The sequence below is a fragment of the Crocuta crocuta genome, unplaced genomic scaffold (assembly GCF_008692635.1).
Source record: "Crocuta crocuta isolate KB4526 unplaced genomic scaffold, BGI_CrCroc_1.0 scaffold183, whole genome shotgun sequence".
NCBI lineage: Eukaryota > Metazoa > Chordata > Mammalia > Carnivora > Hyaenidae > Crocuta > Crocuta crocuta.
In genome coordinates this window covers 1,164,698-1,187,443 of record NW_027529431.1, presented here as the reverse complement: position 1 = coordinate 1,187,443, position 22,746 = coordinate 1,164,698, and the positions used below count along the sequence as shown (strand labels likewise).

The window sequence follows — 22,746 nt, the reverse complement described above, 5'->3', positions numbered from 1 at the left end:
CACTTTATAAATTCTGTGGATTAAGGTCCAGACTTTGAGGAGAATAGCTGAGTAGTGCCCAGATTGTCATTCTCTCAATTACCCCATCAGTAAATTACCCTGAATAAAACTCTATGTAAATAGTTTAGAGTAGCTTGCTTCATTTATCAGTCTCTAAGTGCCTTCTTGGTCTGGAGGATATTTTACCATCCTTCCTCCATATTCTAACAGTGTATTACTTTGAACGTTTAGGCTCCAGATTTTATTTGGATTTCACCTGTTTTTCTGTTAGTGTCTTCTTTCTGTTTCAGGATCCCATCCAAAATATCACATTGCATTTGATTGCCACGTGAACCTAGCCTCCTCTGGCCAATGATGTTTCCCCCTTCTTTTCTTGTTTCTCATCATCTTTACAATATTGATGTATGTGGTCCAGGTATACATGTCATTATAATCTAGGTCTATATTTTTCATGTTGTTAGACTGGAATTTTAGACTTTTAGAAAAAGTAAAACAGAGTTCTACTTACATTTGTATGGAGGCCACATGATATATACATGACATATTAGTGATTTTAACCATCATTACTTGTAGAAATGTTTGTCAAGTTTCTCTACTATAGATACTATTTTTAGATAATAAATTAACCCATATTAGAGGTAAAATAAGATGTGCAACTTTCTAATATGTTATTGCCTAAAACTCTATTAATATAGCCAAAATGTAAAATAAGATAGTATACAAATATATTTAAATATTCTGACACAACAGAGATTTAAAAGATTTAGAAATTTTACCAAATAACTAGATACTGTATCTTTAGATTTATTATAGGTCATTGTCTTAAATGTCCATGTGTTGGCAATTGAAGTAATTTAATACTTAAAAATTACTAGAGCACCTGGGTGACTCAGCTGGTTAAGTGTTTGACTTTGGCTCATGTCGTGGTCCCAAGGTTCATGGTNATATAGGTATATTTATATTTTTCTATTTTTAACTTTTTATTTCTATTTTTAGTTTTAATTGGGTAGACAATTTTATGCATCTATTTTGTAAAAGGGGCATATTTGTGCTAATGAGCAGATTTTTAAATTTTTTTTTGTATCATCATCCTGCTAATTCACTGGCAATCTTAACTGAACACTGAATAAATAAGTCAACTAAAAGGGTATCTACAGGGGATGATGTTTAGGGTTCACATTTAATAAGTCTTACTACATAGAGTGGTTAAAAAATGTAAGCGTAATGAACCTAGTAAATTAGTGATGAAAAAAAGTAAAAGAAACTAATGGATTCAAAAAATATTATAGATCATGACATGTTATTTCCAGACTATTGAACATGACTGTGGTGAGCAATTGCAGGTGCTTAAAATCCCCATGACTTCATAAAGCATTAATTAAATACTGAATGTCAGAAGAAAATCACTAACACTGTTTCTCAGAGAAAGGTGCGTGACCATCTTTATCTGTATTCCCCCTGGGAGACTGCAAAAATTGTAAATTTGTGTCCATTACCTGAGGTTTAATGAATTACAATACTAAGCAGAAGTGTCTGGAATTCTGACCAAATAAGTGATATCTCAGATGATCCTATGCACATTATGATTCACACTGCATTAGGGAAGAGAGACTGGCAAGAAAATTCTTCACGTCTATTCTGATAATTAATTTTATGTATCAAATTTGGCCGGGCCTTGGTGTCCACATATGTGGTCAAACATTAGTCTAGATGTTTCTTTGGGGATATTTTTGGGTGAGATTAATATTGAAATTATGAATTTTAAATAAAGCAGATTGCCCACGATAATTTCAGTGTTCCTCATCCAATCTATTGAACATCTGAATAGAATAAAATGTTGACCTCCCCCAAACAAGAAAGATAAATCTGCCAGCAGATGGCCTCCAGCCTTCAACTGTAACATCAGCTCTTCCCTGGTTCTCCAGCCTGCTGGCCCATTCTGCTGATTTTGGATGTGGCCAGCCTCCATAATCACATGGGACAATTCCTTAAAATAAATCCAATTTTCTCTATATACTTCTTAATGTTCTGTTTCTCTGGAGAACCTTGACTAATGCATCCAAGATGCACTGATTGGCCATCCGAGTTTATATTTACCTCACTTTAGCTTAGATTCTATACATAAGGACCCAGAAGATACTGAACAAAGGCCAATCCTCAGCCCTAGGCAGAACTACAAAGCTGAGGCGTCCCTTCTAAGTACCAACAGGCTACAGGAAAATATTCCTGCCCCAATCCCTGATCTTGGTTCTTTCTACCCTTGCTTTATCCCTCATATAAGAGAAAAGCTCTTTGCCTGATCTTCGAGATGCTTGCAGATTTTTTGTTTCAAGCATTCTTCTTGTTAAAATAAATCTCTTCTTCTTAATTCCAGATTTGGTTTGGTTTGGCGGTTTTCTAGTCCTGTGACTGCAATTGCAGTGGGACCTCACGGACCTCTGCCATCTGTAAGTCATTTGAACTTTTCTCCTGTTCAGTAAATCAGGGATCCTTTGATGAGTTAAGCTCTCAAACCAGTGTCAAGGACATCGTATCTGTTGAAACGTGGTAAGGAATTACTTTGATTCTTTAGGGCAAAGAGACTTTTCCTTGATCTTTTTGTGCCTTTTCGGCTTTTCTTCAGCTCTCCAGGCTAAGAATTGTGTGAGAGAATGCTCTGGGCTCCTTGGCTCCCTGGTGATGGCATTGGATAAGGGAATTAATTGAATGGGATTACCTCATGTCTCCTTAAGGTCTTACCTTGGACTTAAGTATCTGTCCAAGATACTTAAGAGAAGAGGAGCACCTGCTCTCCTCTTCTCCCATTGACTGTATGGTCTACAGTTACAGTACTAGTTCTGTTAATATCTGTAAAAATAACCATTTCTCTAAGAATAATTTAGAAGTAAAATGGCTTCTCTGGCATTGTTAGGATCTCCCTTTAATCAATGGTTTGCTTGTTTCTCATGTATATGGAGGCTGAAAAGTGACTTTCTCAGTGTAAACTTAATCAGGCAATGCAGTAATTTCAACATATTTATCTGAGCTTGTTGAAAGTTTTAGGGCTAATTTGTCTTCTCAACTATTGCTCCCCTGCCTTCTACAACTTCAGATGCACTCCCAGCTTCCTTGTTCCTTTTTTTTTTTAATCCCTCAAATCCTTCAAATCAATTTCCAGACATTCTAGCTACCCTTGTCCTTCCTACATTTTCATATGGACTCGTATACCCCTAGATACTGCAAGGAAACAGTAAATTTAGCTGAAGTTTTTCCAGAGAGAAAAATGAATCCAACAAACTTTAAAGTCTCAATGATCTTTCTGAAGGATCTGCTTCCGTAGGCCCTCCAAGACCCTTGAACACACTGGGTGGAAGTAATAATCCCAGTTGATGAGCACTCTATGACCTTTCTGCTAGACTCTTAAACAACTTGCACCACTGTTAACACTTTACATTATCCCACTGTAATCCCTCAGAGTAGACAAACAATCTCTGATGGGATCAGACAACTTACACTTTGATTTCACTCTTTCTAAACTAGTTTCTGTATCTCTTCAACCTCACAAAACCCAACATAGGTTTTTAAGGCCTGTTAATCTATGAGGAAGAGATTTACTTAATAATTGGAGTGCTGATATTTGATGTTCACCCTAAAGGAATAATCCTAGAAATCCTGGACTCCCTCATCCGTGCTGTTGTTCCCCAAAACATTTCTGATAGATAACCCAGTTTTCTGGCCCTTTTCACAGCTCTCCAAGCCCTAGACAGTCCCCACATTCAGAATACACAAATTCATTGTTCTGAGTCCATTTGGGTTTCATAAAATGTATTGAGAAACAGAGCACTTGAAAAGGAAATGGTCCCCATCACCCCCCTCCAGACACTTACACTTTGAGAGCTGAAGCATTTGAAGGCCTCAGACCTATTTTTCAAGGATTCTTGGAAAAAGACCTTGTGTGTATAATTCCAGCTCTTAACAATACTCCTCTTCTCACAGTTTAAAAAAAAAACTTAGTATCTCTCCTTATCATATGTAGATTTGTTGATTTTTATTTCCAGCTTTATTGAGATGTAATTTACATATAACGCCATGTAAACTTAAAGTATACAACANGGCTTCCATACAACACCCAGTGCTCATCCCAACAAGTGCCCTTGTCAATGTCCATCAACCACTTTCCCCTCTCGCCCACTCCCCACCAACCCTCAGTTTGTTCTCTGTACTTAAGAGTCTCTTATGGTTTGCCTCCCACCCTCTCTGTTTGTAGCTATTTTTATTTCCCCTTCCCTTCACTCATGGTCTTCTGTTAAATTGCTCAAGATCCACATATGAGTGACAACATATGATATTTGTCTTTCTCTGACTTATTTCACTTAGTGTAACACCCTCCAGTTCCATCCAACGTTCTTAGCAACTTTCAAGTAAACAATACAGTATTGTTGACTTTAGTTACCGTGCTGTACATTAGATACCCCAGAACTTATTCAGCATTATGTAAGTGAAATAAGTCAGACAGAAAATGACAAATACTGTATGATCTCATGTATAAGTAGAATAAAACAAATCTTCAAAAGCAGAGTAGATTGGCAGTTTCTAGGGGTTCTAGGGGGAGATGTTAAAGGAAATGGGTGAAGATACCATGAAGGTAAAATGAAAACAAATTATATGAGCTCTTTGCCTATTTTTCTAATCAGAGACACTTCCAGACACCATCCAGAGGAGAAAATCTCAGTGAATTGAGGAGATAGAGATTGGGAATACTGAGGCCGCTCAAATTGTAAGATAGAGAGATAAAGTACCAGAAAGGAGAGGTTAAATAAAGAAGAGTCCCAGAGGCCTGCCCAGAGGACTTTTTAAACTCTAAGCTGTTCATTTTTAGCGTAAGGCTCCAGAGGCCAGCAAAAGAATGACTACCAGGGATCTTTAGGTGGAATAAAAACTGAATTTCTGAGATACAGGAGTTTTGAATAATCACGGAAAATAGACTCCATTAAACTCCTGTGGTATTAAGTACTGATCTCCAGAGAGATTACACTTTAGAGATGGTGCTAAAGGAAAGCTACAATAAAAGGTATGCTAAGATTCATCTGTATAGCCATAATAGCAGTATTCTAAAAATTCAGCCATATCCAAAGTAACTGATATATTTGCAAGAAACAAATAAACAACAAATCAACACTATTTAAAGAAGGTAATAAAATCTAATCATGAGTTTGGCCTTATAAAATGAGCTGGAAAAAAGATCAGTGGTTTCCAGGGTTGGGTGCAGGGAGATGAATAGGTAGAGCACAGGGGATGTTTAGGGCAGGGAAAACACTCTCTCCATAATAATAATGGTGGATACATGCAATACACATCTGTCCAAACCCATAGAATGTGCACCAGCAAGAGTGAACCTTAATGTAAACTATGGACTTTGGGTAATTATGATATTTCAGTGTAAATTCATCACTTGGAACAAATGTACCATTTTGATGGGGGATGTTGATAACGGAGGAAGCTATGCATGTGTGGGGTCAAGGTATAAAGGAAATCATGGTATCATCCCCTAGTCTTTCTGTGAGCTTAAAACTGTCCTTAAGAAGCAATCTTAAAACAATAACGGAATGTAAAATACCTCCTAAAATGATATCAAACAGTAAATTGTGGGAGGTGTTTGGAGTAACAGAAAGAAAAGAATGCTAAGATTTATTTTCTGGTGAGTAATTAGTTCCACATATTAGTGAAGAATGCATTCATATGTCTATGTTAGACATTTAATATTAACCATTAGAAGAGAGTTGTAATGTATGGCTTCCAAACAAGCAATAATAATAACAATGTACAATTTTAGACAATTGAATCATAAGAGCTTGTTAAGAAACCTTAGCATTGCCTTGCAATTTGTTTCAAAACTTTAATACATTAAGAACAACACAGTATCAAGATGTTCCTCACATGTACATGAAAAATCAAATAGGACTTTAAAAATTTATATTTCTCATGTTTATAAGTAATTTAAGAGGAATGACAACAGCAACAACAAGTACTAGAAATTTCCCAATTCAGTTTGTATACCAGCATTAACCAGGGAATGTGAATGCAAAAACAAAAATACGGACCACTATCACTTGTCAACGTTTTAGGCCGAATCATATGAAATTGCCAATTTCATAGATCGAATAAATGAATTTTATTTATTTCAAATGTTTCACCTTCTTTAGGTCCAGATTTAATTAAATATAATGAGAAACACAACTATATTAGCATAAACGATTTTAACATGATATTTTTAAGTTTATAGAAACAAATCAATATGTGCCAACTTTAGAAAATATATAAACACACCTTGTTAATATATTAAAAGATACAAAAAAGCATAGAACAATCTCAATAGATGCTAATAACAATAGCAAACAATCATACAATCGCCAAAACAAATCATGGCTTAGGTAAGTAGCGACTTTATTTTGAAAGGCTCTTCTAACAGAGAGAACACTATGACTTTAGGATTGCTAGTGTCTCAAAATTAAAAAGAGAAAAGATTTCTCTTTTATAGGCAGAGGAAAGCAAAACCGGCAGGAACTTTGTAGAGAGAAGGGCAAGCAGTCTGGGTGAGCAGGTGGCAAAGTCAGATGCTTCAGCAGGAAATGTTTCTTTCCTCTTTCCGTGGCCAGTAGATTCTTGGGATGAGCTATTAAGGGGCATGGGTGAAACTTAGGGTCTGCCAGTTTAGGGCTGAAGAGGAAGACAGAAGCCTGACTAAAGTTAGTCAAGCCAAGTGAGTGGTTAAGGAATGGGGAATTGTGAGCATTTGTAAGGACTATGTACCAGGCATTGTCCTATGTGCTTTAAAAAAAAAAAAAAAAAAAANAAAGACTATAGTCATTTATTTATTTTTTAAAGTTTATTCATTTTTGACAGAGAGAGAAAAAGAGAGAGAGAGAACAAGGCAGAGAGAGAGAGAAAGGGAGAAAGAGAATCCCAAGCAGGATCCTCTCTGTCAGCGCAGAGCCCAACACGGAACTTGAATTCACAAGCCTGTGATATCATGACCTAGCTGAAATCAAGAGTCGGTGGTATAACCAACTGAGCCAGGCACTCTATTTATTTATTTTGAGAGAGAGAGAGAGAGAGAGAGAGCAAGAGCGAGCGAGTAGGGGAGGGACAGAGAGGAGACAGAGGGTCTCAACGAGGCTCTAAGCTGTCAGCGCAGATGCGGAGCCTGACACAGGACCCAAATTCACAAACTGTGAGGTCATGACCTGAGCTCAAACCAAGAATTGGATACTTCACCAACTGAGACACCTAGGTGCCCCTGCCCTGTATTCTTAGTGAATACTTAACCAATAAAGTTCAAATTCTGCAGGGGAAAAAATTATGGTGACTCCTATATTGATTCATAAAGCTTCACAAAATAATGACTCCAAACCAGGTCATGGGGCCACACTTTACATCTGAAGAGAATCAGGAAGTGTGATTCTATGGAAGAGTCTGTGGGTGTGACACAGGGACAGATTTCTGAGCATCACAATCAGTAACCTTGTGTACATGTTCAGTATACGTCTTAGGTGATCTATAAAGTGGACCATTAGGGAAATGAGGGGCTTCACCCCATTAGTGAATGATCCTAAGAAATTGGAATATAAAGGGGTACCTGGGCGGCTCAGTAGGTTAAGCGGCTGACTTTGCCTCAGGTCATAATCTCGCCATTCTTGGATTCGAGCCCTGCAGGAGGCTCTGTGCTTAAAGCTCAGAGCCTGGAGCCTGCTTCTGATTCTGTGTCTCTCTCTCTCTCTCTGCCTCTCCCCTGCTTGTGATCGGTCTCTGTCTCTCAAAAAAAAAAAAAAGAATAAAGAATAAAAATATTTAAAAAGTTAGAAAATAATACTAAAAAATTTGGAATCTTAAAAAAAATGTTAAAAAACAAAGTTGTATTATAATCATGATCATGATTACTCTACTTTGCACAGCAAATAGAATAATTGTCCTTAGTTTATGCCACAGAGGAGACAGGGAATTTTTACGGCAATGATCACACAATGTAGAATATTTGGGTGTGTAAGAGGTTGTTCTTTTATATTTCACACATTATTTTGATGTTGCACTGGTTTTCTTAGACTTGTCGCATGTATTCATGAAATATTCATAGCTAACACTGAGTCTATAATTAGGTACATGTACATTCTATGATATATATATAATCTTTGTTACAGATGTATCTAGCTAAGATCATTATATTATTGATACTAAAGAAATAACATATCTTATTTGACTTAATTCTAGCAATGAATTTATAAGCATTAATATAATGATAATATTTTCTCATAGACCAATATGGATTATATGAATACAGATTTTTAGAAGTGGATGTGCTGCATTGAAAGAAAAAAATAATGCATATACCAGTATCCATATATTCTACTTGAAGTATTAGGTACAGACAGGCAAGAAAGCTTTGAAATGTGTGTGTATAGAACTTAATGAAAAAGAAAAAAAATGAAGTATTATAGTATTATACTTTTTGTTATCTGTGTTTGAGTAAGTTGTGGTAATCTTAAAGTAGTGTAGAGCTAATTGAGACAAACTTTATATAGGCATTACTCATATTAAAATAATTTATAATATTACAAAATAATTCTCCTGAACAATTAAAGAGTGGTTATTGAGAAAATACATATAGAGGTTTCCTCAATTTTGATTACTCCTGTCACACCATCTACTGGTGGCTTTTGAGAATGCTATTCCTCTCCCGAAAAATCAGTTCACTTTTTCTAAAATATATTAAACTGTTTTTATTGATAAAACACACTTCAAAATTCGCTCTTTATTTACTTAATCATTAACTCCCCAAAAATATCTCTAAAATTTTGTGGTTGTCTCTGTTCTTTAAATATTACTAGCTTTTGCAATTGTAGTGTGCATTGGGAAGATAATGGTCCAATCAATCTCTCTGCATTCAGGAATCATGCAGGTAAACTTAATGATGCTAACTAGTACTTACAATGAATTGGTTTGAAAAAATTTTTAATGAAAACTCTGCTGTGAACACACACACATATATACACACATATAGGGTGTGATATCATATGTTCTCACAGATATTATTGTTTATTTTAACTTGTTTTTCATTCTCTCTCTGTGTTTCTCTCTAAATATTTGAATCAAGATCAGGTAGCTATGTGGGAGAATGAAAATCATAATTTGTGGGTTTTAAAATTTTTTTTATGTTTATTTATTTTTAAGAGACAGAGAGGACAGAGCATGAGTCAGGGAGGGTCAGAGAGAGAGGGAGACAGAATCTGAAGCAGGCTCCAGGCTCTGAGCTGACTACACAGAGCCTGATGCTGGGCTAAACCCACAAACGGTGAGATCATGACCTGAGCTGAAGTCGGAGGCTAAACCGACTGAGCCACCCAGGTGCCCCCCAAAATTGTTATTTGTTAATGAGTGTGTTTGTCTGCTCCACCTGCCATAACAAAATATCATAGCCTGGGTGACTAAAACAACACAATGGATTTTCGCGAAGTTCTGGAGACTGGAAGTCCCAGGTCAAGGTACCAGCAGGCTTGGTTTCTAGAGACCCCTCTTTCTGGTTTGCAGACCACCTTCTCACTGTGTCCACACACAGCCTTTCCTCTTTGCATGTACACCCCTGTTGTCTCTTCCTCTTCCTATAAAGTAAGCACTTCCTTGGGAATAGAGCCCTCCGTTATGTCATCATATAACCTTAATTGCCTCCTTAAAGGCCCTGTCTCCAAATACAGTCACTTTGGGATATAGGGCATCATGATAAGAATTTGGGGGGTATACACTTCAGTACATAACAGTGGGGGTGTGAATTGACACAACTTAAAAAAAAAGTCTTGTAATTTGTGCCATTTACTTGAAAACTTTTATCTCTATATCCATTTACGTTGAGAAGTCTGATATACTAAGGAGTGTGAAACACTGAGTATGTTTTGTTCACAAGTATGTTCATCTGTGAAAAATTGACATGACTGGAGCCATTGTAAAATAGAACCAGAGCAGTCACTGCAGAAAAACTCCTTACCCATCTCAGAACTGGGCCAAAACGTTTGGATTGGGCAATATGGCAATTGTCTTGAGTAATTGCTTGAGAAGTTAATGGGAGAATCAATCTCAAGATTGATGGTTGTGGACTTTCTGAAGATAGAATCAGTAGTCAATCAGTGTATAATCCAGAGTAGCTTAGCCTGTTAACAACTGTAGAAAAATAAGAGTAACCTGGCATAAATAACACCCATAGAAAAATAAGAGTACCCTGGTACTATTACCAGCAAGAGGTCCAATATGCCCAGAACTTACCCAGAAGCCCAAGCACAGAGCAGGTCTGTACTCTGGGTCACAGGGGACCCATCTGTGATAACTATTGATGCTGGGTATACTGAAAGGCTCTGGTATAAAGAGAACATGGGAATAGTTACTGGGCAGCAGACCTGATATGTTGCATTAATGTATCCTTCACTTGTGGAAAAACAAGATATCGAGTAGAGGGGCTGACAATAGATGAGAAATATATTGTCATTTGTCTATTACTCAAAATATTTTTGATTGTGTATTCATTGATTATATTTTAAAGCCTTTAAAATAATGTTTTGGAAAGTTTATCATGATAAAAAATATTGTAGAATCAACATTTACAGAACTCTGACTGTAATGACCCTTGCCATTATATTGAGCATTTGCCCATATGAGTAGGAATGTAGGAAATTTTGTTCTTAATACTTCATCAGTGCTTCCTGTCTCCACCAAAATAAACAGGATTTATCTGATAACAAATAAACCTCATTTTAACATGTGATTTTTGCATATTACCTTTATTATGTCTGAATTGTGTCCCCCCAAAATGTATATGTTGAAGCCCTAACAACCCAGGTGACTGTATTGGAGATAAGGTCTGTAAGGAGGTGATCAAGGTTAAGTGAGATCATAAGGGGGATCCCTGATCTAGTAGACTGGGAGCTCTCATAAGAAAAAGGAGAGATACCAGAGCGCTTTCTGCCATGTGAGGACATAGCTAGAAGCAGGCTGTCAAAGCCAGGAAAAGTATCTCACCAGAACCCCACCATGCTGGCACCCTCATCTCAGAGTTCTCCCCTCCAAAACTGTGAGAAAACAAATTTCTGTTGTTTAAGCCACCCAGCCTGTGATATTTTGTTGGTTAAGCCACCCAGTCTGTGGTATTTTGTTATGGCAGCCTGAGTTGACTAATACAACCTGTCACTTCATAAATATCTCATAGATCTTTATAGTAAACACACACACACATACAACATGCACACACAGAGAGACACACATATATACTTGTACATAATAGAAAATATTAGTATTCTAAGAGGTGCTTTACTCAAAAGAATATGTGTGTTTCAAGCTCCAAGGACTCTCAGGAAGCCTAAAATATCACTAATTTTCTTGTACATTTTGAAATCTTTCAGTGGTAATTTATGGTAATTACTGCAGCTTTATCAGAAATTGACACAAAAGGTTATGCCATTGTGACACTGTCACATTGTCAAAGTTCTGCATTTGCCTACCACGGTTCTGGAATTGCTTTGTCTCCTGAACCATGTGAGTACCATGTCTGAAGCTGACATTTTCAGGCCAAGATGATCCTAATCAATGGGCTTGTGATAATCCTGGGATGAACCTAATTCTCACCTTGTGAAGAATGGACATGGCTTTTGATGAGAGAGACAATCTGTCTATTGTTTCCACTTACACCTCTTACTCAGCCTTCATGGCTGAACTCTTCTCTTGGTTGTCTGTTTTCTTACTTGGTAATTGAATTTTGTTTCTGGTCCTTTATCATCCCTTGTTTGTATTATTTTATGATTGACTAGTCCTTTTCCTGATTTAATTCCAAGTATGCTACACCTGAACTTTGCAAGGCTCTCATTGCCCGTAGCTATTCACTCGCCTACATATTTAAATTAAAATATCTTCCTATTCCAGTATTTGGTACCTAATTTCTTAAGTCTAAATTCAAAACCTGTAAAATTGTGCTGTTTGGCTTAATACTCTGGACACATAGCCTTTACCACAGTATTATAACAGAAAATTAAACCTAAACATACCCTTGGAAAATAACCTCTTCAGTGAAGTCATTTTTAAAACAATGCAAATTTATTATGTTACTGTTCTGTAGACCAAGATAAATCTCACTGGGATTTCATCAAGTGTCAGCTGGTCTGCTTCCTTCTGGAAGCTCTAGGGGAGAATCCACTTTTTACCTTGTCCAGCTTCTAGAGGCACCTTGCATTTCCTGATTGTTTTGCATTGTGTAATTGTGATGCATTACAATGGCATCATTTCAACCTCTGCCTCTGTCACCCTGTCTTCTCTCTAACTCGATCTCCATTGTCTCCCTCCTACAAGGATCCTTGTGATTACATTGAGCTGTCAAATTAGAAACAAGTCCAGGATTAGGTAAAAAGAAACTTGATTTGAAAATACTATTGCAATAGAGAGAAAGCTCTGAACTTAAAATCTGTAAGCATATCACAAAACAGGCAAAACAAGATTTTTCTTTTATAGTGAGGAACAAACAAGCAGAATGAACCCAATGTAGGGAAGTGAGATAAAAGGGTGGCCTGACTGGATTGTAGAGGCTCCCCTAGAGCCTCCAGAGGATGTTTTACCCTGAGGCCAGACTGTTTTCCCTGCAGGGGCCTCTAAGGAGGGACTTGTGCTGGCTCAGGCTGAGGGTAGCCACATTTTGGGACCTGGGGCAGGAGAGAATCTCAACTGAAGTTTAGTTAAAAGGCATTGGTTGTAATTGATGAGTAAAGACAAAACAGTTTAATTAATCATTTATGAGGTAAATAATGGAAATATGGAAGGTATGTCTGGTCCTAGCGTAAGTAAACAAGGGTGATGTCAAGGGTGTCAGGAGGCTGGGGTAGAGGAATTTGGGATGGACATCTATGAGTTTTAGTTAAGTCACATGGGGAAAGATGATTCTTTTGGAATAGCCATTTTCCAGAACACAGAATAGTGGAGGATTTCTTTAACCACCACTCTTCTCAAGGATCACAGGTAAAGTTCAAGAGCATCAGAGCCCACCTGGATAATCCAGGATAACCTTCTCACATCAAGATGAGTTAATCTCAAACTGAGAATACAAATATGGGATTTAACTTAATGATTCCTGCAAATACAGGCTTGAGGTTTTTAATTTATTTATTCTACCACAAGTGATTCATGGAAAATCTTGGACAGATATTTGGTTTTCTTATTTCTAAACAGCCATTTCCTATCATAGGCTTTAGCAGAACTGATGCTTTCCCAGGGGCCTACCTGTGTCATGTTGCCCCAGATGCCAGGGGTATCTCTGAAAGCAGTTTCTGATGAGGGAGCATGGGGCAAGCTGAGGGCAAAATGTAAGCTGGCACACACATCACCACCCCTCCCGGTAGAATATATGTGATATTCCTCGGACACTCTTAGCTATCCAAGAACAAAGGAAAGGGGTCTAAGTGCTTGCCATGGTAATGTGGGAAACTAAAGCAAATGAAAAATTAAATTCCCCTACTGCCTATAGTCCATTGACACGTCCTTGAAACTCACAGCATGACTCCCTCTAGGGGCTCACTCAGCTGCCTAGATGATGACATTTTGCTAGTGGCAAAAGACAACCTTGCTTAACATTATCCCAACCTGGAGAATTCTGTAGTCTACTTCCTTTATCTCAACTGCCCCAAAATATATGCTGGAAATCATATTCTAAGCTTATGGCCCCTTGATATACATCTGAAGGCTCTCGACTGAGGATTTATTAAATGGTTATAAATGGTGTTTCCCTGGCAACAGATAGCCCCTCAAGGTCCTGGAATCCCTGGTTCCAAAATTATTTAGAGACTTATTCTATCCCTGACCCCCTCCCAACCTATATACCTATATATAGGGTATATAATGAGTTACTCACGACCCCCATGCAGCTCTTCCTGAACATGGGTCCTATCCTCATACTATAATAAAATCACATTTTTTGCACCAAAGACATCTTCAAAAATTCTTTCTTGGCCGTTGGCTCCAGACCACCCCACTGTCGCTCCAAAACTTCATTAGTTTCTCCTCAAGCAAGAAAACTGGGGAAGTTTTAAGCTCATGGTTCATACCATATTCACCAAGAGGCTTGTCCAACAGTGAATTCAGTTTAGAATTGGAGTAAATGTCATCTTAAGGTTCAGGTCTCAATTGATTGGGGCCATCAAGGTTGGTAAGAGTCAGCATCAACAATTGTCTGGCTCCACCTGGCCTGGAATTTGAATGCTGAAAGGGGTTTAAATCCTGCAAAGATAACTCAAGAATGTGCATCAAATCAATCTTTACTTTTGAATCAGTATTCGAAGTTTTATCACTGACTTATTGTCCCTGATATAATTAGGCTATCTCCTGATGGTGTCCATTTGTTCTTACATTCTTCTGTTCCCTTAAAATAATTAACTACTGAAGTCTATTCTTCTGCAGTTTCAACATAATCCAGATTCTACAAGAACTGTGCTTTGGACAAGGAGCCCTGGTCAGGCATAAATCACAAAATGGGAGAGGTCTAAAATGATTTTGCTTATGTCAAGAAATCTCTGTCTTGTCTTTCTTTTTTGAGATCTCCTAATTCTTTTTTTAAAATTTTTAATGTTTATTTATTTTTGTGAGACAGAGACAGAGCATGAGAAGGGGAGGAGCAGAGAGAGGGAGACACAGAATCTGAAACAGCTTCCAGGCTCCAAGCTGTCAGCACAGAGCCTGATGTGGGGCTTGAACCCACAAACTGTGAGATCATGACCTGAGCTGAAGTCAGGTGCCCCTGAGAGCTCCTAATTCTTTTTGACACTGTCCTGTCCAAGAAATCATCTCTTCAATTTCAACAAACTTTATGATTTTTTTCTTCATCTGTTCTGAGTTTTTACCTGCATGCTGTCTCTGATGTCAAACCCTAACCCACATTCTATGATCTTTACATGTACTGCCAACATTAAAAGCTTTAAAAGCTCAGATGCCTGGTATAGCCATTTACTGTCTATCAAGCCTTGATGGGACAAGCATGTTTTCCTAGCCTGCCTTGCTCCATTGCCATTCTTGCCTTACAATAATATACACAAATTTTTCCCAGTGATGTGAGGGAGGGCATGTGCTTTCCGCCATTCTGGTTTGTGTGCAGATGGGTATATGCTTTCTATCAAATTTGCTCTTCCCTATAAAAAACACATGCATACTTTTTTCAACTAACTTCTCTAGTGGAAACTATGCTTACCATAATCATTTTTCCATTTTAACTCTAATTCCTTTATCTAGGGCATTATACTTCTTTGAAGGCATTCTAAATATTCAATATTTACCAGTCTCTGTGCACAAAATAATATTATAGTCTGTTTAATGTGTTTATATATAGAACTTGTCATCAATATTTCATTTTAAATAATACTTATAGTAGTGTATATTCTTCTTCATCTCTGGTCATCCATTTTCACTTGAATTCCTGCATTGGACTAATAGATTCCTAATTGCCTGTCCAATTTCTGCTCATACTTCCCACAAATCAATTGTGTACAGAATTACTGGGGAAAAGAAATCTTATATTTATATATCTCTATCATATCCATATCTATCTACACAATAAATACAAAATATGCAATAAATGCAATATATATGCATTTACATACACATTCAAATCTCTTCGTACTTAAAGCATGGTAAAGGTATAAAGGTGCTGTGTTATTCTTGGAATGAAGTCCAAGATTGTAAACCAAACTTGTCATCCTATGTGCTTTTTTTAAAAACATCTTTTATAATGATTGCTTATTTTTGAGAGAGATAAGGAGAGTTTGAAAGAATGGGAAGGCAAAGACAGAGTGGTACAGAGGATCCAAAGCAGACTCAGCACTGACAGCAGTGAGCCCACCTCAGGGCTGGAACTCACAAACCATGAGATCATGACCTGTGCTGAAATCTTACACTTAACTGATTAAGCAACCCAGGCGCCCCTGCAATGTGCTTGTTAATATGAACTCTTACCAAACTCCCAGTCTAAAAACTGCTAATGACTTACTGCATAGTACATAATTTGACCTTGCCAAAAGAGAGGTCTGATACTTGTCCTCAGCTTTTGCAAGGTAGTCTGGATTATACCTGATAAGAGTGTTTTTGTTTAGGAGAGGGTTGATCACACTGCTATATTCTTACAGTCAGAGCTGATCATTCCAGAAAGACCCACCGTGGAACATAGGGTGGAGCCTTTGGGTCATGCAGTATCAGTCAACTTGAAGGCTGAGATTAACCATATAGGGAAGCAATAAATCAATCATGAATACCCAATAGACCCCTAACGAAAAACTCTGATACTGGGCTCAGGTAAGCCTCATTGTTTGGCAATACTCTGTTTGCATTTTTACATACTGATACTCCCAAAGTAAGGTGCCCTGACTATAGAGTGAGAGAAAAACAAAAGACTGCCTGTGTGTCTCTTTCTTTGGCAGACTTTAATTTGAATCATCTTCCTGTATGTTAAACGTTAACTATGAAAATAATTGCTTTCAGTAAGTTCTGTGAGTCCTTCTAGAGAATTATCAAGGCTGAGGGTAGTTTTTGAAATTCCTCTAATTTGAGCTGGTGTTGGAAGTGAAGACAGTCTTGTGGAGGACTGTGTGCCCATACCCTCTGCGGTTTTGGTGACTGGACATTTGGGCTGAGAAGTATAATTTGCTAAAATGACTCTGATTCATGAAAGTATGTGGTTTATGAAAAAAAGATGAGATGGTGGGGAATGACAAATTCCCAATTCTTTAGTGGCCATGGGGGAAGGGCGAGTCATCATTTTATGGAATTGCAGCTGTATTGCAATCAGTTACTGGAAGTGAAAGGTACCAAGTAAATTAGGAATCATGGGTCTAACTTCTGAGTTGATGCATAAGGAAAGGTATATATCAAGAAACAGGTAATATATGAAATCTCCTAGTTATTGTTTTCTCTAATAACTACAATGAAAATAAGATAGTGTTAGGATGATCCTACTGTCGGCCATGCTTCGATCTTAGACATTCAGGGTATCAACCTCTGACTTCAGAGCCACTACCAAAGGGAAATACTGAGCTAAAATAACAGATAGTGAAGAAAATTAGAATAATTTGCAGAAGAATGGAGAAAAGGTTCTAGAGTTTCATCACAACAAGATGAATATTTTTAAACAGATATTAAAAAATAAGGTACAGTGGATGCTGGTAGGGTTTTAATATAGTATTCTGGGAAGCTGGATGGACTGATGGTGCCCCAATATTGATGAATACTAAATAAATCTGCTTAGTAATCTTAGTTTGAAGAAATTTACAGAGCCATAGGCAAAAGTGACAATGATAAACCCAACCCCAAATGCCTGGGTCTTTGGTCCAGTAATCTAATCAAGATAAGTGCTGAGAAGTAGGCCTGTGTCCGTTGGCCTGAACCCTAGCTGTGGACCCAAGGTCATATGCATGAATGGGTAAATAGATGGTGAGGGAGGTAAAGAAATTTGGGGATTCCTTGAAATGGGAGCCTCATGCATTATGATTCCAAAATCTGTTGGTAGAGTTCCACTGGGAGACACAGTTAGATTAGGAGATTATAGGAATATAAATGGTGATGGGATTAAGGTAAAAGTTTAGATGGAAATTTATATATTTGAACAGATTTTAGGTAACCTGTTTTTCAATCTCCTTTACCTGAAAGTATTATGAGGACAGACTTAGTATTGTAATACAGAATCCATGAAAACCTACTCTTCCCCCAATATTGATTGTACATTCATAAGAGTGTATGAACTCACACAAGTTGTTAATTTGCTAAACAATACCCTTATGTGGTGTGTAGATCGGACCTTATGGCACAAGTTTGTGAGTTTCACCCAACAACAGCAGTGAGGTTTGAATTGGAAATTTCCCATTTAGGAGACATTTACTAGCTTCCTGTTAGCAATAATTAAAACTGTCTCTATGACTGAGGGACATAAAATAATCTTTAAACCTATGAAGCCTATATTTTCTTGGGTGATGTCAAAGACATTCTAATGGGGAACAGAGTGACTGTAAGAGTTCCATAATGAAATGGAAATGGTTCATGTTGGAACATGTCACCAGGGGAATGCAAGATGATCCTACTAAGCAGATAGCCTCTTTTCCTCAGGGGTGAATTTGGAACCTTCTGAGGAGGTGTTAGATGCTATAGTCATCCCATGGGCACCTGGGCCACTTGAGCAGTGCTCTTTGCTCACCAACAAAAAGTTTCTTGGTTTACAGACGGCAGTTCCCAGGTGAATGGACAACATCCTGTTCAGAGTCATTTTTATTAGGGAAGGTAAAAATAACTCAGTTCAATGGATTAAATTAGATGCTGTTTGCCCTTATGTTTGGGTTTTACTAACTCAAGTGTGGTGGCCAGTGGATTAGTCATATCATCAGGCAAAAGGGCAACAGAAGGTTGCATATCACAGGGATGTCGATATGGGATACTGCCCTGAGGAAACCATTGTGGATATTTCAGCAGTCCATTAAAGTAGGACCTGCTAATGCTAATCAGAATAATACCCTCCAACAGACTTGATTCTGCATGGAGGGGACAGTGAAATCTTGATTTTTGGATTCGTTTTGAACTCTCTCCAATGTGTATTTTCCTTTGGCTGCTTTAATCTGTGTCCTTTCCTTGTAGTAAATTATAACTATGAGAGAAAGAGCCTTCTGTGAATCCTGAGTCCTGGCAAATTGTTGAATTTAACTGTGGTTTGAGGAACCTCCTGAATTTGCCATTAGTCTCAGAAGTAAAGGCAGTCTCATGGAGTGCTATGTGCCCTCCAACTTTGTAGTTGGACTGAAACTCCTCATACTTATTTCAGTTTTTTCAGGATTTTTTTCTTTTTTTATTTTTTAATCCATCTGGATTACAGTTTAATTTCATACAGTAAAACTCTACTGAACCTTTATCAACTTTCACAATATAAGTAGATTGAAATCTCAAATTTATTAAAATGACAAACACATCTTTCTGTGAATTTATGCCACCTAGATTTCAAAAAGATGTCCAAAGGTAATACGTGTCTGTAAGTTAATTTTTTTATCATATCTATGCATTTTCATGTAGATATCTAAAAAATTTAGTCGTATAGCTAAAAATATACTCTTTTTTGGGATATATGTGAATTTCCCTTCCTTCCTCCCTCCCTCCCTCATCTCTCTTTCTGTTTCCCTCCCTCCCTCCCTTCCTTCCTTTCTTTCTTCCTTCCTCCCCTCCTTTCCTCTCTTCTACCCTTCATTTCTTCTTCTTTCCTTCATTCCTTCACTCATAATATCCAAATGGCACAGATAGTCTTCATCTTCTGTGCGTTTTGATTTATTTGAGACAGGTTGGGATTTTTCATCTTAGGATACTTACACTTCTTATTTCCATAACCACTAGAATAACATTCTTACTAAATATTTTTTATTGATAAATACTTTGCAAAAGCCTCTTTGATTTGTTGAGATTGTATCTTCTAACCAAACAGTCTTGAATTTGTATTCTTGCTTAGTGTCTTACTAAATTTGAGTTCCTGGCCAGCCTTTAGTTTTTCTCATGTGGATTTTTAAGTTAACTGAAGCAGTATCTTCCAAAAAAATATTGCTGTTTCTATAATTTTTACTGTTATACTTAGGGAAAACTCCATTACTCTGTTACTAGACAGTTTGCCAAATGCTTGCTTCTGTATATTATACAGCAGTCTCACACCTTCATGCTCCTCCACCATCTGAGGTCTTGATTCAGAGTTGTGCAGTGTGACTGTTGCTCTGCATTGATATGAGGGGTTTAAGTTTCAGTCCCTGTAAACTTCAGGGTTCTAGAATTTAAGTATGTCTTCATTATACAGAAATGTGAACAGGAGCATAGTTTTGACAGATGTACATTGCTCCCCGGTTTGTTACAGCTCAGGTGTTTTATCATCCAATCCCATATCCATTACACTAATGACATGTGCTCTTTTTCTGATATTTTCTGACTCTGGCCATAGCCTCATTCCTTCTTATGATCTTATTCCTGGTTTGTGTTCCCCTCACCTGTTTTAACCCCCTTTCTCTCACAACCTGCTGCTTACCTCCTGTTTTACCACTAGGTGGTACTCATATTTTTGGTATCTTTCAAATACACAACTTTGTTGTTATGGTAAGTGGAATTTAAATAACTCAGAAATATGGATAACTCTAAATATCAAATCTAAATTATAATTTTAGAGGCTTTTATTATATTTAATTATAACTATATACATTCAATGTTAAATTCAAATGCTGTATAGATTCTTTTTTTTGCCTAAATTCCTTGTAATGTATTTTTTCAGCATATATTTAGGAATGTGAAAATAAATATAAGAATAACAATGATTTATTTTACATTAAATTTATATGCATAATCACTGTTTATATGCAAAAAACTTTGGGGCTTTTGTAGCCCATATTCCGCTGCATTTCTTCTCAATTTGGTGTACACATTTTGTCTTTCTGTTTATCTGGTACTCAATACTCCCATAGAACTATTTACTTTTAATTGGAGAATAAATTTGAATGCTGTCTTATATACATTACACCTCTTTTTTTTTTTTTTGGTTTAGTGTAAGCAGGAGACTACTCTAAATATTGTACAGTTGCTAAACTGATGTTATTACTGCATTGATCACATGAGACAAGTACTGTTTCAGTTCTCATTTTACATCTGAAGAAACTCAGAATTACAGAAGTTAAGTAACTTCCTTATAGCCACATAGCTAGCTATTACTAGAGCTTGGAAGATGTCATTTCTAAATTCTACAATCTTTATTGTTATGTAATATCTTCTAACCCAATAACAATGCTTTTGCTATTATAAAGTGTCATGTTCTTTGGCACCAATGGGAAAAAAAAAGTAACTGGGGCTTACATATGTATTTAAGTAAAGAAAATAAAATTTCTAGCTTTGTGGCCTTTGTGGAAAGAATAAAAATTAATACATATACTCTTGATGGGATCACAAATTGAATATTAAGCAGCAGTGGCAGATTAAGAGGTCTTATAATCATAACCATAGCATCAGAATTTAGTTTTCACCTCATTATTTCTCTGCTGCTCTTTAACATTAATCTAGTGTTTCCATTTCAACTATTTTTCTATGTAGTTGAAGGAGAAAAAATTATATATAGGATTTCATTTAAAGCAAGAACTGAAAAACTGACTGTATCCATAGCGTATTTGTTTTTCTATTTTTTAATGTTTATTTATTTTTGAGAGAGAGAGAGAGACGTACACACAGAATTTGAGCAGGGAAAGGGCAGAGAGAGAGAGGGAGACACAGAATCTGAAGCAGGTTCCAGGCTCTGAGCTGTCAATGCAGAGCATGTCGTGGGACTGGAACCCATGAACCGTGAGATCATGACCTGAGCTGGTCTGACACTCAACCAGGGAGCCACCTAGGTGCCCCTCCATAGCCTCTTTCTAAGAAAGAAGTTGGTTATAAAAGTTACATTTTGAGCAGATTACATAAACATTTCTATATTATATGACATCAATTTGCTTATGGACTCTAAAAGGGAGAAATTATGCTTAATGATTTCATTTACTAAAACATGTTTCTTTATTTCAAATTTAGTAGTGGTTAGTTGTTGCTGAGAGGTTGGAAATCAAAACTCAATGGCATTTGCCTTAGAAGTTTACCTCATAGACTTTTTGTATAGGCAAGATAGTCCTAGGATTAAAAGGGTAAGAAAGGGCCAAGCTCCTCAGTACATAGAGAGATATGTTTAACTTCAGGTCACCATGGTACAGAGGAGTGAATAAATGAGACACAAAGAATAATAAGGAGAATGAGATGAAAAGAAAAGAATAAGACAAACAAAAAATAAAAACATAGAAGGAGTGATGTGTTCAGTGAAACATTAGGAAATTGAAAGCTTTGGGAAGAGATGTTTGATGAAAACTATCAAGGTCCATAAAATAATAAAGACATAATAATATAATTTTAAAGTAACTTCCAGTGTGGTACTTTGGTGTAGCCATTCTCAACCTTTCATTAAAGGACATTCATTAAAGTCTGCTTCACACAGGTTTGATTGACATCAAACAGAATAAGAAAGATTCAAGATTTAGACAACGATGCACAACTTCAACTATAAATAGAACAGGAGGTGAGCTCAAGAACACAGATTACAAACACAGAGGAAGCAATATGTCAGAGCTAGAATTGTTTAGGATTAAAAATATAACTGTGTTCTAAAATTCTCTGAAAGTAAAGAAGGGATTTCCAGCATAAATGGAATAGGGCAGAAGACATTTATTGCAGGGGTTGGCCACTTTCAAACACAGGTGATATCTTGGGGACAGACATTTTAAATATCTATATATTTCAATTCTGATTCTAATTGCACTATTGTAACTTTTTTCCGTTATGTTGTTATAACTGAGTATATCTCACTTTCACTTCTTAAAACGTCTGCCAAAATGTTATTAGAGGGCAGTAGAAGAAGTATAGATAAGATAGGCAATCACAATATTGTGTGTAAGTGCAATACACACAATGTAAATTTTACTAGTAGAAGTTTGAAAAAATTGTCACCAGTGCATCTAATTTGAAGGTCTATATAGGGGAAACACAGTGGCAGTGAATAATTGTAAGAAAAAAGCATGTTGCAGAAAAATATGTATCATTATATCATTTTAAAATGATAAACATGGACAAAAAGCCATGGATGAACACAAATATCTTTGTTTTTTATACTCCATCCCCAGACTTTCTTATCATGAT

The 22,746-nt window shown here is 36.8% G+C and overlaps 1 protein-coding gene across 1 annotated transcript in view; it reads left to right on the top strand.

The window, feature by feature from the left end:
- LOC144227813 (uncharacterized) overlaps nt 1–22,746 on the top strand; it is a 311,366-nt gene that overhangs the window by 162,133 nt on the left and 126,487 nt on the right. The window contains exon 4 of the mRNA XM_077759569.1: nt 2,375–2,447. Within this exon, the coding sequence (XP_077615695.1) occupies nt 2,375–2,447 (73 nt within the window). The remainder of the gene's footprint in view (nt 1–2,374; nt 2,448–22,746) is intronic.